Here is a 15986-nt window from a genome sequence, read left to right on the forward strand (position 1 = left end):
CCCTTCTCAGTGTGTCGTGTGTGTGTGTGTGTGTGTGTGTGTGTGTGTGTGTGTGTGTGTGTGTGTGTGTGTGAGTGTGCTCTAATAAAGACTGGGGTGAAACATAGCGCAGACATGTTCTCTTCAGAAAGTAACCTTGGACACGTGTCACATTATTAGCTGGGCTGCTGCTGTGATGGAGAGTAAACCAGCATATGACCTTAGTTTGCCCGTCCCTTCCAATAAATCATAAATAGACTCTGCACTATATAAAAGAGAATACTGTTACACGGATAATCTAGAATGGTATTGAAGTCATACATTCAGACAGTAAACATTAGACTCTTGCACAAACACACACACACACACACACACACACACACTGCAGCAGTATTGTTTAAAGAGTTGGGAATTGCTTTAATAATTTACAATGTTAATAACCAGCTTGGTCTCTGTGGGACAGAGCAGTCCTGTTCAAACAAAAGTATTCGTTCTTATGCGTATAACGTATATATGCGTTGTTAGTCCTGCTCAGGCCACTGGGAGCTCCAGCAGAGCTGTGTTTGAACAGTTTGGTGCAGCGTGTGTCTGTGTGTGGGTCTGCCAGTGTATGCGCTTGCATAGGTGCATGTGGGTGTGTGTCTGTGTGTGTGTGTGTGTGTGTGTGCATGTGTGTGTGTGTGCGCAGAAAGATGCGATGTGTGTGTGTGTGTGTGTGTGGAAGTCTATGTGAGCTATCACAGACTGAACCCAATTGACTGATGTGGTTGCTGAGGGTAGTTTTAGGATGGGCTTCTATGTCAACAATTGCATGGCTTCTGTCATCTAGTAGGAACGGAAGGTCATGTACTTTGCTAAGAACTTGGCCACAGGCTCCGACCATAATCAAATGTAGTTACTATGCTTTTTACACTGAGGCTATTAAATGCGTTGCCATCAAGACAGAAAGGTATTCATTCACACCACCATTAAAGCAACTGTTGTTACATGCAAACATGAAGACATTAGTTATTACATGCTGAAATAACAACTCCTATTCTACTACTGCTAAATCAGAGTTGTGAAATCAAGCCTGTTTATTGGAATAAGACCATAATGTCATAATCTGCTGTCTACCATTTTATTTCTATGGCATACCATTCAAGAATCATGTATTGAATGGTCCATTCTGATCCTATAATTTCCTTGTTTCACTTTGTATTCCTGGCATCAGTCATCCTCTTGTATTCGACCACGTTGGTCCGACTGTGGGTCCCGAGAGAGGGGGGTCAAGGGGCAAGAAGGGGGGGCAAAGCCTTAACCGAGAAACCTTTTAGAGATTCCTTGGCAAACATACATTTCTCATCAAAAAAACACAGACAATAGCAATAATAATGGAGACATGATTAGGCTGGTGTGTTTTGCCTGAAGGGCTGCACTGGAGGAGGTTTCGGGGGGGTCAGGCCGAGAGCATAGGGGCTGAACCAGTGGAGATGGGGCGTCGGGTGGCACAGAGGAGCACAGGGAGCAGGGGAACTGGAGTAGTGGGGAGGATGGCAGAGAGGGTGTGGTAGGAGCACAATTTCCTCAGCGACAGTGCGGTGCTGCAGACGGCGATGTCACCCCGTCAAAGAGGGAGCGAATCAAAGGCAGTTTCTTTTGATGAATACAAAACAGAGAGGGCCTGCTGAGAAGCACTCTCCCTCGCCCTAATCACAGAGCCCCGCTCCTCCCACCCGCCACCCCAGGACCCCCACCCACCCACCCCACCCCAGCCCGGCCCCCGCCCCCCGCCACCGCACCATGAAATGAAAGGAGTGGATAAACAAGGGGAAGGGGATGAAGAGCACATACAATCACAAACAAAGGCCGCTTTCACAATTGCAATAAACATGGTCAGGTCCTCTGGAGAGCTGTGCAGAGGGCGGCAGCCTTGTATAGTGAGAGAAACTCTGGGATGGTATAAACAGATCTGTAACTACCTCTTCTGCCTCAAGAAAAATGGGTGCCTCCTATACCCCCCCCCCCCTTTCTATACAAAACATGAACATGCTCACTAAATGTAAACAACAAACAATTCCCTTTTTGGCAGATCCCGGAGCCTGTAGCTTTTCCTAACCGCAGTATTGTAATGGTATAACACACGTTATGATATTGATTTTGAAACACATCATTATAAGCCTACTTTATTTTTATATAAACCTCAACCTTTAAACATTTCGAGAAAGTGCATCACTCGCACAGCACTTACTGGCAAACACATTATCATGGTAGCATTTGACTACATTCTGATCAGCCCATCATTTGTCATGGACTGGGGTCAGAGACCAGAGGCCACTCTTAAAACATGTGTGGGCCATGCAAAGCCAGATTCCAACGTGAGCTAAATCTACCTCAAGGCTCTGCCGTCTAATAATGGCTGTGTGTTCATGGATGTATGGTAGTGATAGCATACCATGCTCTTTCCTAACCCCGCCTGTGTGTGGAACCTGAATCTCCACACTGAAGCTAGCCAGAGTCCACCAGATAAGGGTTATTACACCAAAATATACACAGTCTTGACTTCCATACGCCTTTATCTTGTGCTGCACCCTTTCCTTTCTCGTTTATTATTACATATTATCAACAATAAGTTCCGATCCAAGTCATTTGATTGGACAAGAGGCCTTCCATGGGTGCTGATATAGAGTATAACAGCACTGGGACTTTTAACTACACATGTATCAATCAGCTTTACAGGTGTTTCTTGAAGCCATTAATTAACCGACTGACAACAGACTTAAATATTTCAAAGGGTTGCACAATACATGGAAACATACAAATACATGTGCATGACACAAAAGCTGGCCTGCGGTCACGTGTTGCCCTACACAAAGCAGAAAGTTTGGAAAATGTTTAAGTTTTGCTTGGCAACAGTCCAGTCCCAGTCCAGTTGCGGAACTATTGGAGTTGGCAGAGCCGAATAAATGATCAAGTAAACAAACAAACCAAATATTATCACTTATCACTTCTGACTGTAAAATAATAAATGGTGCTTGTGATACTGTTGTATAGAAGCCATATCACACTCACAGCCATGCTGTCATACTGAATATGAGCACTATGAGCATGGCTGTGATTACCTTCGGTACTCGGCCTGCGGCCTTGTTCCTCAGACCGAATCACAACCGTGCTGATATTCACTAAGACAGCACTCCCTCTCAAGTGATATTATAATATTATCTTCTTAACATTCAACGCTGTCATGAACCAAATGACAGATACACTCTACACAATTGTGTTAGTATTAGTACAAATCCGATCCAATACACATACATGTCAAATGTAGCATTTTGAAAACATTGTCATGACTGCTACTGCGGTGTGAAATGAGCGACCCATATCTGTAATCATACTCAGTGGCCATAGGACTAAGATTGAGCATGCAGAGTTCAATGCCCAGTCCTGCTTGGCTTCACCCCCCCTGGCCAGCACTCCTTTTCTGCTCCAAACACCCCTGTGTGTGTGTGTGTGTGTGTGTGTGTGTGTTAGTGTGTGTGCATGCATGCGTGTATATATGTGTGTGTGTGTGTGTGTGTGTGTCCGTGCATGCGTGTATATGTGTGTGTATATGTTTGTGTCGTGTGTGTGTGTGTGTGTGTGTGTGTGTGTGTGTGTGTGTGTGTGTGTGTGCACACGCACGCGTGCACGTGCATTTGCCTTCTAGCATGTGTGCGCGCATGCGTGTAAATGAATGTGTGGGTTAATGTGTGTATGCCTGTGCATATGTGCCCGTCGGCGCGTGTCGGCGTTCCTCCGTGTGCGTCCCACCCATGCCCCGGGCCTGGAGAGTGGCACGTGGATGGGGTGGACGGGGTGCATGGGGTGTCGCTGCTGTGTCACCTCCTGCCTGCTGAAGTATGAGGCAATTTCCTGCGAGTGGTGCGCATGGTGAGTGACGACGGGGAGGCTGGGGCGCAGGCCGGGCTCTGCTGCTCTCTTTGATACTGTCAAGGAAGAGTAATGGGCCCTCTGTAGCGCCACGCTGCAGCCACCACTCAACTAATGTTGTGTGACTTTGGCTCGCTTTTCAAATGAGGTAGAGGGGTACGGGGGGGGGGGGGGGGGAACACACGAAATTGGGGGGGGGGGGGGGGGGGGGGGGGGGTTGGCTGCCATCGGGGGGTAGGGGAGAATCCCCCCAGTTGAGGATGCATTTAAAACAAAAGACAAAAAGAAAAAGTGCTGGGATCTGTGCAAAGAAAATGACTGCATAGATGAGATGCTAGTCCATGAATGATGCACTTAGAACATTTTGGTGCAGTGTTTTTGTGTGTCTGTGTGTGTGTGTTTGTTTGTGCGCGTGCATGGATGTGTGCACGTGCGTACGTTAGAAAGATACTGTCTATGTGACTCCAGTGTGAGCTATCACAGACAGAACCCCATTGAGCGATTGAACGCTATCCATGCTATTACTCCAAGGTCATAGTGCTTTACAGCAAGGAGAAACCAGCTTATCATCGACGGCACCGAACTCTAATTGGCCAATCTAATATCTTAGTTGCTTGACCCACAATTACAGCCTTGTTTGTTATCCTTGACCTCCCTAATTCAATAAGAGAAGAAGAAGTTCTTGCATCTTTTTTGTTTACTTTCTTTACACATTTTGTAATAAGAACGCAGAATAAAAAGGCCATGAAGAATGTTTAATTAGCAGTGCTGCATGAGACCTTCCTAGGATGCTTGGTCTCCTTTGTGCTGCGATCATTCCAGTAATTATACAGTAATTACACCCACATTATAAGCTGAAGAAAATTGCAAACTATTATAATTAATTCCGGCTAATTGACTGAAAACGTGTCTTGGCTGAGTGCCAGATGCGTGGAAAATGTCAAAAGATAGAGACAGAGCGGCTTTTTTTCTTTCGATTCCCAGAGGCTTGTGTTTGCAGGACAAGCTGCTACCATCTCGTCTCTTTCCATGAGCCTTCATTAGTGAATCCCTGGTACAGTAAACGTCAGTAAACGTTTGCGTGGGAGCAATTACAACTGTGACCTATGACGTCTAAATGATCTTCTTTGTATTTATCAACAGATTTTTTTAATTTATAGAACTGGACACTTAATTCAAGGAATGGACCAATGCAGGACATTTTTTTGTAGGATTAAGATATTTGTAAAGGACACATTGTCACCAAAAACGTTTAAAAACCATCTGAAGCTTAGAAAAATGTACTGTATGTATGTATGTATTCAATCATTACAGAATGAATAAGTCTTGTACACCGAGCAACTCACAATACCATTAGAGGAGCTTCTTTCACTGGCTATATCACTGCTTTTCAAAGTATATCAACAAATGGAAAACATGTTAATTCCTCAGGGAGATCCGCTCCCATGTGATTTTGAATGGACCTAGAAATTATTCATCAGATCCAATTGTGATGGTGACTGATATTTGCAACATGAAACAGTTCAAGCTATTGGGTATTTTAGGTAGCCTGATTACCCTTGACGATAACCCAATGTGAGGAGCCATGCACCTCCAAAATGATTAATATTCAGTGTTCATTATTTGTATACCTGATGCTTGCTACAGCACAACCAGGGCACTGCTTAACCAAAGTACTTTCATCTCTCAACAGCTGTGAAAAAGCATTACCAACGGTACCGGGACCTGAAAGTTACCATTTAGAGCCTGAACAGTGTGCGGTCTGCTACCAAACATGGCTGCAGCAAAAATATGTAGATCTGACATAGTACTGACACAAATACACATAAAAACGGTTGAATTGATCAACATAAGCTTGCACTAGATATTCGGTTTGGTAGCTAATATTTGGTTTGTGATGCATGCTAACACTTGGAATTATTCAGGTGTTCAGGCACCTAAAAATATTATTGCCTAATATTTTTGCTGGCTTTGGAGGCAGGATCAGCATGATCACATAAAATACCTTTTGTGATATCATAACCTATACATAAATGTATATATATATATATATATATGTATATATATATATATATGTATATGTGTGTGCGTATAATATATATCAAGAAACAAGATAATAAATCATCTTTTGTCCTACCAACAAAAATAAAAAAATGTCAACACAAATCATAATCAGCGATACTGCCTGCACGCTTCCACCAAAACCTAAAGCATGCACACACCCTTATTGCTTCAATTACCCCTTCCTTCAATGAGATACTCTCAGCTAAATGCCAGAGGTCACTCTTTCCCATTCAGCAAGAAATCAAAATGATAATGACTCCTTATTAAATATTCTATTTGGCAGGGCACATGAGAAACATCAAAGGTGCTGACCCCAAGGGGGCTAGGCGGATGGCTGGGGGTGGCGGTGAGGTTTAAAGATAAACCACATCAAAGCACAGACTGATAGCATTGGGACATCCACGTGGGGGCCGCTTGTGGTGCACATGTGCAGCTGAAATAGATACAACAAACTAGACCTTTACAGTTGACGATTTGGATGAGTTGTTGCGCTATAATTGACATCTATTATCTGTCTACCATCCCAAAAATTATACTTTTTATTTATTTTTTTGGCGGGGAGATAATGAGCCCAGTCCGAACCAAGCCCGCAGAAATGGTTTGATGTATTTTGCTAAATTACAAATGATTATCCACAGTAAAAAGACGAAAGAGATAATAAAATAAAACATCTACAGGAGCCACGATGAACGCACACTAAAATGTGCAATTTGTGTGTCGATTATCTGAAATTGTGCTGGTTGCACAGGATCGCTATTGCAGCCCTGGCACAGTCAAACCTTTTAATGGTGGACCAGTAGATGACAGCTATCTCGGCCCCCAGTATGAATTTCAACAAAGCCTTCTCAAGCGATTCATTTTTTTCCTGAATTATTTTAGCAACCCACCTTGGTGGTAGTGGAGTTCAGAAAGAGCCAGACAAGTTTGTGGAGGTCATTGTCCAAGACTTGACCTTGACCTCAATTCCCTATGGATCTCCTACACTGTCGTAATGACCTATGTTACAGGACAGTGCACAGCTAACCTACCCATTCGCACAGCTAGTGAGTCAGAAAATAGCCATGACTGCTCTCAACCAACACCTCACCCTGACACTTCGGCATATGCTCTCATCAGACACACACCAACACACACACACACACACACACACACACACACACACACACAATAAATTTAAATAATAAATAATAACAATATTTAAATAATATAGGGTAATGGGGTAGACACAAGTCATATCTTCATGCAGATTCTCATTACTAGCTACATTTAAGTACCAGACATCCAGATATTGGCTACAGTGTATTCATGAAAATATGAGGCAGGACTGTTGACTTTTGCTTTTTAAAACATTCAAAATCTGCTTGATACTGCAGTGGACCATGCATCTCACAGTCCCTTACGATAATATGAAGCAAGAAAAAGCATAGGCCTACTTGGCTTATGTATGTATCATATTAGACCATTGACTTCTGATTACAGACTGTATTAGATAATACATTGGGATAATAGTCTGCATCCTCATATGGAGTCAGGAGAATTATGAAGTCAGGGCAGAAAGAATATTACCTGGATGTATAGTAAATAGGTATACTTCCTTAGTAGTTCAGTGGAAGATCAGATAAAGCATTCATTGTTCATCGTTCATCCATGGCCTGAAACATTTCGACCTGGTCAATATCATTGTTAAAATGCACAAAAGAACAAGAAGATATAAAGCACATTATTATATTAAGAGAAATAAAACCAGAACAAATAATGAGCACGTTCTCTATTCCCTCGCCTGCACAGCGCACCTAGACAAAGACCAAGGAAATAAAATGCCTCCTTCTTGCAATCACACATTTCCCATTCGTGATTCTCACCTATCGCCCCCTCTAACCCGCACACTTCAACTGGACTGGGGAATTGCAATCCGCCTCCATATCCAAGAACAAAACAGTACACCCCTTATTACTGATGCATTTCAAAGTAGACATCATTATATTTTCAAACCGCTTTCTTTTAAAAATGTTACCGAAAAAAACATTTTTGCCAGCTCCCGTGGGTACCCCCTCTTCCTCAACTCTTATGATCTTATTAGTCTCCTCTCGCCCCCTGCCTGCTGAGAAAAACACATTGCTATGCAATAGCCGTCTCTGACCCCTCTGTAGCTGGGATTCATCAAGGCAACCCCTGTGTCTAAAGCCTGGTTTCCTAGGAAAAGGTGATTTGCTTTTGCTATTTTTCTAGAATGCATTTGGTATGCTTTCAAACTAAGTTTGACATCCCAATTTAAATCAAATATAAAGTAGTATAACACCTGGGCAGAGTGGATTTGACTGAATTGCATGCTAGACATTAAAACTATGGTCACACACAAGATTATGATATTATGGAATCTGAAAGTATTCAGTTATGACTCAAAATGTATGAAAACTGAAAAAAAGATCCATGATGGATCCATAATAGCCTATTTCTTTAGCAGAGTATAACCGCCTTAAGACGAATGGTCCCTTAACACAATGCCAGGGTCCTGTTCAGTTCCTGGCGTTAAGTAATAGGGAAAAAAATAAATGGAGAAACATATATGAATAACATGGAAGCAAAGCAGGTGAATGAGAATAAGTGGCTCACAAGAATAAGACCAGGATCAAGTTGTTAATGTTTTTTTTTTACTGAAGGAGGAGGCTTTACTGCAGAGCTTGAACAGCTGGTCAGACTGTGCTGCCCTGCCAAGAACTGTAGGAGTTGATGAGCTCGGCCAGCTTGAATGATCTACATCGGCGGGCCACGGGCAAGCCCGTTAGTTACAGGGTCCCTGTAATGCTCAGCCCCAGTACATTATTTCCAAATGCATCAGTCAGCGTCATGCCGCACAGATAAATTCTAATACTGTAATGCCCACTCTTACCGCTGCTACATCACACTGCAGGTCAAGAAGGGTGGAGAGAGAGAGAGGGGGACTATGGGGGGGGGGGTGGGGGCTGAATGTAATTTATTTTTCACTGCGGCCAGTATTCCTCCATTAGCTTCAAACGCAAGATAAGTTATTGCCTTTAACGAGTGCCTTTAGCTACCACAGCATGCCGCACTCAGGACTGCAGGCGGCAAAGAACGGTGGGCTAAAAGCAGGAGGATAGGTATGAGTGGTAGTCTGTTTTGGGCAACGATGGATTGCAATTCTCTGCGTTCTAGTGGGCATCCGTGGCCTACTGGTTAACGAGTTGGACCGGTAACCGGAGGGTGGCCGGTTGGAATCTTGGTTGTGCAACACTCTCCTACGTCCTCATCCACGGATGAGGTGCCCTTGAGCAAGGCACCTGAAACCCCCACCAGCTCCCCGGGCGCTGCACTGCGGCTGGCCGCTGCTCCGGGTGTTCACCGGCTCCCGGATGGGTCAAAAGCAGAGAATGAATTTCCCCCAAAAAGGGACAATAAAGGCTAACTTAACTTTTTCTTCTCCCCAACGGAGCTCACCTAAACAACATGCTAGCACATGGTGTGGTTGCATTTGCGTAGTTGACGCACAGTTTTTCTCGCGTGGTTATTCAACACGATTGCTCGCAAGTCGACTTGCCAAACAATCCATGTTTACCGTATGAGTAAAATGACATGTAAAACCCACAAGGTTTCTTGCAGTAAAGAACATGGCTGAAGGAAGGGCTGAGTGAATGTGAAGCTAAAACCTGGAGGGGGTAGTAACCCTTTCTGTCAAATGTTCAGAATCGCTCTGTGCAGCATGTGAGGGAGCGTTGGCGTCATCTCCACAAATCACAGAATTTCTACCTTTGTCGATCAAATGTCACCGCTGGGAAACAATTCGAGCCGACCTGTCCTTTTTGAAGAGCTCTAGGAGAACTTCCTGTGTTTCTGAAATGCAACAAATGAGGCAGACAACCAAGAACAACGTTTAAAATACCAAGGTGTAGCAACTATGAACTCATAGTAATTTACTACCTAACTTACTTTAACACCAGACTTTAACTTTAACTGTTGTTTTTTCCACATACCATTAATAGCCGACATGTATCTTGTTTGAATACCAGGATGTCAATGAACACACAATGTATGACTAATAAGTGACTAAAAGTGGACCAGGAACATACTTTGGAAATACACATTTCCGGCTGTAACGGCCACATCCTCCATGCCATGTGTGTGTTGATAAATGGAAAGAGTGATTTGTTTTACTCAAACCTAAGGTTATCAGTGGGACTCAAACTTAGAATGGCTCTCTTTGATCGAGAGTCAGTCTAGGAAAGATCAAGGTATTATGGGATGAGCTTTGCTGTCATTAGGCCTGTAATTCATAAAATTACATTTTCTGTAACTGGCCCTTGTGCAACATCAGATCTTTTGTTTTGATCTGGTGGCTAATAATGATCTTATTTGTTCTGTTCTTCATTCATATTTCATCAGACTATGCAGACTAACATATATTGATATGTTTTTTTTTACATAACAGGGTCATAGTCATTACTTCTTGAATATATAACATATAATATTAGCAACAAATATGTTCTGTACCTGCTCTCCATTTCCAGTATACTGCCTGCTAGTGTTAATTAAATAGCTGTAGATTTCAATCAATAGCTGTACATTTGTAAGAACCTATTTAGTCAGTTATTGGGGGAGAGTAATTAAGAATTCATGATCAATGGCCGGTTTATGTCCAATTATTATCCAACCATTTACTAACTGTTCTGATCTTTAGGCAAGGCAAGGCAAGGCAACTTTATTTATATAGCACTTTTCATACACAAGGCAGACTCAAAGTGCTTCACATATAAACATTGTCATACAATAAAATAAAATAATAGATAAGTAAAAAGTAAAATAGATAGAAAGTAAAGGCAAAGTTAAAAAAAAAAAAAAAAAAAAAAAACATTTTAGAAAGGCAGAGTTAATAAAAATGCATTTTAGAAAGGCAAAGTTACTAATAAAATAAAAATAGAAACATTGTAGATTTAAGATTTAGCAGAAAGCTAAAGCAAACATAAAAGTCTTCAGTCTTGTTTTAAAAGCTGTCAGAGTTGGGGCAAGTCTTAAATCCTCAGGGAGTTTATTCCAGCTATTTGTTGCATAGTAACTAAATCCTGCTTCCCCATGTTTCGTGTTGACTCTGGGGATAATTAACAGATTGGTCTCAGAGGATCTTAGTGGTCTAGAAGACTTATGTAGTGGAAGCATATCAGTTAAATATTTTGGCCCTAAACCATGTAGGGATTTGTAGGTTAGCAACATGATTTTAAAATCAATTCTCTGACATACAGGGAGCCAATGTAATGATTTGAGAATTGGTGTAATATGTTCACATTTTTTGGTCTTTGTTAGAACTCTAGCAGCAGCATTCTGAACAAGCTGTAGTTGCCTTAGAGTTTTTTTTGGGAGACCTGTAAGGAGACCATTGCAGTAATCAAGCTTGCTAGTGATAAAGGCATGTACAAGTGTTTGTAAGTCTTCGGTAGACATGAGCCCTCTAAGTTTTGCTACGTTTTTAAGGTGATAATATGCCGATTTTGTAACTGATTTGATGTGACTGTCGAAATGTAAATCTGAATCCATAATAACCCCTAGATTTCTGGCTTTGATTGAGGTTTTCAAGGACAGAGAGTGAAGGTGTTGGGTAACTTTAAGCCTTTCGGTTTTAGCACCAAATACAATTATCTCGGTTTTGTCCTCATTTAGTTGAAGGAAATTTTGGCACATCCAGTCTTTGACTTGCTCAATGCACTGGCACAACAGATCTATGGGCTGATAGTCATTTGGTGATAGAGATACATAGATTTGAGTGTCATCAGCATAGCAGTGATGGTCAATATTGTTATTTTGCATGATTTGCCCTAGTGGGAGCATGTAGATGTTGAATAGAGAGGGTCCTAAGATCGAACCTTGTGGGACTCCACATGTCACGTTTGTTGATTCTGAAACAAAGTCGCCAATGGAAACAAAGTAGTTCCTATTTTGTAGGTAGGACCTAAACCAATTTAAAACTGTGCCTGAAAGCCCCACCCAGTTTTCTAATCTGTCCAAAAGTATTGTATGGTCTACAGTGTCGAATGCAGCACTGAGGTCTAGTAGCATTAGTATTGAGATTTTGCCAGAGTCTGTGTTAAGACGGATGTCGTTTACAACTTTAATAAGGGCGGTCTCAGTGCTGTGAAGGGGTCGAAATCCGGATTGGAAGGTGTCATAGCAACCAGTTGATGCCAGGAAGTCACTAAGTTGCTGGAGGACAATTTTCTCAATGATTTTACTTATGAAGGGTAGATTTGATATTGGTCTGTAGTTGTTAATAACAGAGGCATCTAGGCTCCGCTTTTTTAAAAGGGGTTTGATAACTGCAGTTTTTAAGCCTTTTGGGAAAGTGCCTGATTGGAGAGAGTTGTTAACTATTTGCAATATGTCTATTGCTAGGCAGTCAAAAACATTCTTAAAGTGGTTGGTAGGTAAAGTATCAAGGCAACAGGTGGATGGCTTCAGTTGTGTCACAGTTTCCACAAGAGTTTTAGAGTCTGTGACATTAAAGCATGTCATTGCCACGTTACTTTTGCCTGAATATGGTGGTAGTCCAGCATTTTTGTTTAAAGTGGAGACATTGATGGCGCGTCTGATGCCTTCAATTTTATCAGTATAAAATGCTGCAAACTCATTGCATTTCTGAGTGGAATGAAGGTCAGGTGGAATTTGTGTTGGGGGCTTGGTCAGTCTGTCAACAGTTGCAAATAGGGTTTTGGCATTATTAGTATTGGTTTTAATGATATTGGAGAAAAATGTTTCTCTAGCACTTTTTAAGTCTAAATTGTAAGCACGGAGGCTCTCTTTATAGATGTCATGGTGTATATGAAGTTTTGTTTTACGCCATATGCGTTCAGCCTTCCTGCATTCTTTTTTCTGGGCTGTTACAAAAGCAGCTTTTCTCCAAGGTGCCTTTTGCTTTCCAGAAATCGTTTTAACCTTATAAGGTGCAATGACATCTATGACTTTCAAAATTTTCAAATTAAAGTTTTCTAAAAGATCATCAGCAGAACATGGGTTGAGAGGTGGAAGCAAGGAGATGGCCTTTTTAAAAAGTACATTAGAATGTTCATTGATATACCGTTTTTTGACAGTATTTGATTTTGTCTGTATGTCGGGAATAAAAGATATATTAAAGAAAACACAGAAATGATCAGACAGTGAAGGATCAGTCACAGAGAGATCTGAAACATTTAGACCCTTTGTGATAACCAGGTCTAGAGTGTGCCCCTTACAATGAGTAGCCTCTTTCACATGTTGAGACATTTCAAATGTGTCCAAAATGGTAAAAAGTTTTTTTGCACACTTATCATTAAAATCATCAGTATGAAAATTGAAGTCACCAGTTATAACTAGACAGTCAAAGTCTGTGGAGATGCTAGACAATAATTCTGTAAAGTCATCGAAGAAATTTGCAGCGTATGTGGGTGGCCTGTAAATAATTAATAGGAGAACTCTGGGGGAACATTTCAATACAGCACAAAGGTATTCGAATGATGGAAAATCACCAAATAGCATCTGTTTCCCCTGAAATACATTTTTAAATATAGCAGCAACCCCTCCACCTCTTTTTCCAGATCTACATACATCAAAAAAGTTATAGTTGGGAGGAGCTGTCTCTATCAGAACGGTTGCACTGTTATTTTGTTCTAGCCATGTTTCAGTTAAAAACATAAAATCCAGTTGAGCAGTGGTAATAAAATCATTAACTAAAAAAGATTTGTTATTAAGAGACCTAACATTAAGTAGACCCATCCTGATGGTGTTATTGATAGGCTTTAAGGTTGATTTTGGTTTGGAGGGAATAGGTATGAGATTTGAGAGGTTAGCAGTGCATCTAAGTTTCCCTTTGTTTACTCTCTTAGTGATTACAGCAGGAATGCAAAAGTTGCCATGTTTTGATGTAGGCAACCTTGGGTTCAACAGATTATGCAAAACTTCCTTTGTGCTGTGTCTACGGCTGAACCCTTTTTTGTCTCAGTAATAATCAGGACTACTATCAGTACAGGGAGGGGGGGGCTGGGGCGCCCTCCGCTTGGCTGTTATCAGACTGTGGTCATGACATGGGGATGGTATCATTGACGCAGATGCAAGTTTGATGCCAACATTTCTCAGTTTCTTAAATTCATCTGGAAAATCATAAAGGGAGGAGACAGTGGAACTGGAGTTGTCGTTGTGGCTATGGGAGAGATGAGGCTGGTGGTCATCATCAAAGGGGGACAGCTGGAGGTCATCATCGATGGGTGAGTGCTGGAGGTCATCGTCGCTGGGGGAGTGCAGAGGAGGGGGGTGGCCGTTCCTCGCCAAGCCAGCATCAGCAAAGGGGGGAGGCATGGTGTCGATGGTGTCGGGCAGGCTGTTGTCTCTCTTCAAGGTCTGTGGTCTGTCTGCTATCTGTGTGTCAGATAGTGGGACAGTAGATGTGTGGGGGAGGCTGTAGTCTCGCTTCTTCTCATGGTGGGAGAGTGAGAAGAGAAGATTGTCCCTTAACAGTTTTGAGCCTAACCTGTTTGGGTGTAGGCCATCTGCTCTGAAAAGATATTTGCGCCCCCAGAACAAGTTGAAATTGTCAATAAAGCCCCTTCCTCTTTCATTGCAGACTCTTGAAAGCCATGTATTCAGTGCAAGTAGACGACTGAATCTGTTTATTCCCCTGTCAACGGCTGGTATGGGTCCACTGATGAATGACCTAACGTGTAATTTGTCCAGTGTGTCCAATAGTTCAGTGAAATCCCTCTTCAGAAGTTCTGACTGTTCTTTTCGAATATCATTAAGTCCCGCATGCACAATAATCTGTGAGATTTTGGGGTTTTCCAGTATAATTGTGGCTAGTTTCTGGTTGACATCACTAACCATCACATCTGGGAAGTAGCATGCTTTGATCTTCTTACCGGTTATATCCTTTATGGTTGAGTCTCCTACAATCAGAGTGTCTGGTTCATCTGCTTTCTGTGAGATGGGCCCTTGTTGGCTTGAAGTGGCGGTCGCAGACGCATGCACAGCTCGACTCCGTGGTGACTGGTTCTTGTTCCGTCTCTGTCCCCACCGTCCGTCCGGACGCATCCTGGGGCTCAGGGGTGCACGGGTGGCAGATGCATGCGCAGCTGGCCTCTCTGGCGACAGGGTCATGGTCGGTCTTTGTCCACACCATCCGTTTGGACGCATCTTGGGGCTTAGGGGTGCATGGGTGGCAGGCGCGTTCGTGGACTCCTGGAGTGGCAGGAACCGGTTCTTCATCGGCATGGTAAACTTCAGCGATTGGCTAATCCGGCTGATTTTAGCTTTGGGAAGCTTAGCATTTGGCGTTGAGTGAACTTGTTGATTCACTTTGGAATGTTGTTTGGGCTTAGCGCCGACTCTGTGCCAATGAGAGGCAGTTGGAATTGTCTCTCTCTTGTCCAGCTTCGGGAAGGATACAGTATAGCTTTGATCATCCTGTTGTGGATTTGTCTGAGCTAGCTCAGCAAACTCACCCATCGGCACTGTATCCTGGAGAAGTCCTTTGCATTTTTCTAATGCTGCTAGCCTCGTTTCAAATAAAGCCACTGTCTGTTGCAGTTTGGTGCAGTCTGTGCATTTCCCAGTCTCTGTGCCTGAGACATCCGAGTACAGAGGCATGTTGGCGATAGGAAAGTCCAAGGCTTTTGCTGCGGTCTGATCCGGTAGTCAAAGTGCCAAAAAGTATTGTTGAATCGAGCAATTGAGGTTGACGGAAACAAACTATATATTCTTAAGTATTATGATCATGAAATAAAGTAAAATAAAGTAGACCTGAACGATGAATTAAGTACTTTTTGCCACTGTCTAGCGGAGCTTCGGGAAACACGACCTCTCTCTCTGCTGTCTCTTATCTCTGTCTTTAGAGTGGATAAAAGCTACTGGCTAAGACTTAAATCCAAATTATCAATATTAATCTACGCATTGTGTGGTAAGAGTTATTATGGAGAGCACGGTGAGGCAGTTTGGGGAATAAGTCTCTTGCTTTCATCAACTGCTCACAGGAAAATACTGGAAACTAACTAACATAAATACCTACT

At 42.4% G+C, this 15986-nt stretch overlaps 1 protein-coding gene across 1 annotated transcript; it reads right to left on the reverse strand.

The window, feature by feature from the left end:
• Window positions 1-1417: 1417 nt before the first annotated feature.
• Window positions 1418-15761, reverse strand: LOC311356126 (uncharacterized protein; the record flags this gene model as incomplete). Its single annotated transcript, XM_084475895.1, has 2 exons — window positions 14201-15761; window positions 1418-1562 (listed from the first exon to the last, which is right to left on the reverse strand). Exons 1-2 carry the CDS (start codon window positions 15565-15567, stop codon window positions 1418-1420), a joined length of 1512 nt encoding a protein of 503 aa, XP_084332021.1. The 5' UTR covers window positions 15568-15761.
• Between the last annotated feature and the right edge of the window lie 225 nt (window positions 15762-15986).

Source organism: Micromesistius poutassou (assembly GCF_964030765.1).
Source record: "Micromesistius poutassou genome assembly, chromosome: 12".
Lineage (NCBI taxonomy): Eukaryota > Metazoa > Chordata > Actinopteri > Gadiformes > Gadidae > Micromesistius > Micromesistius poutassou.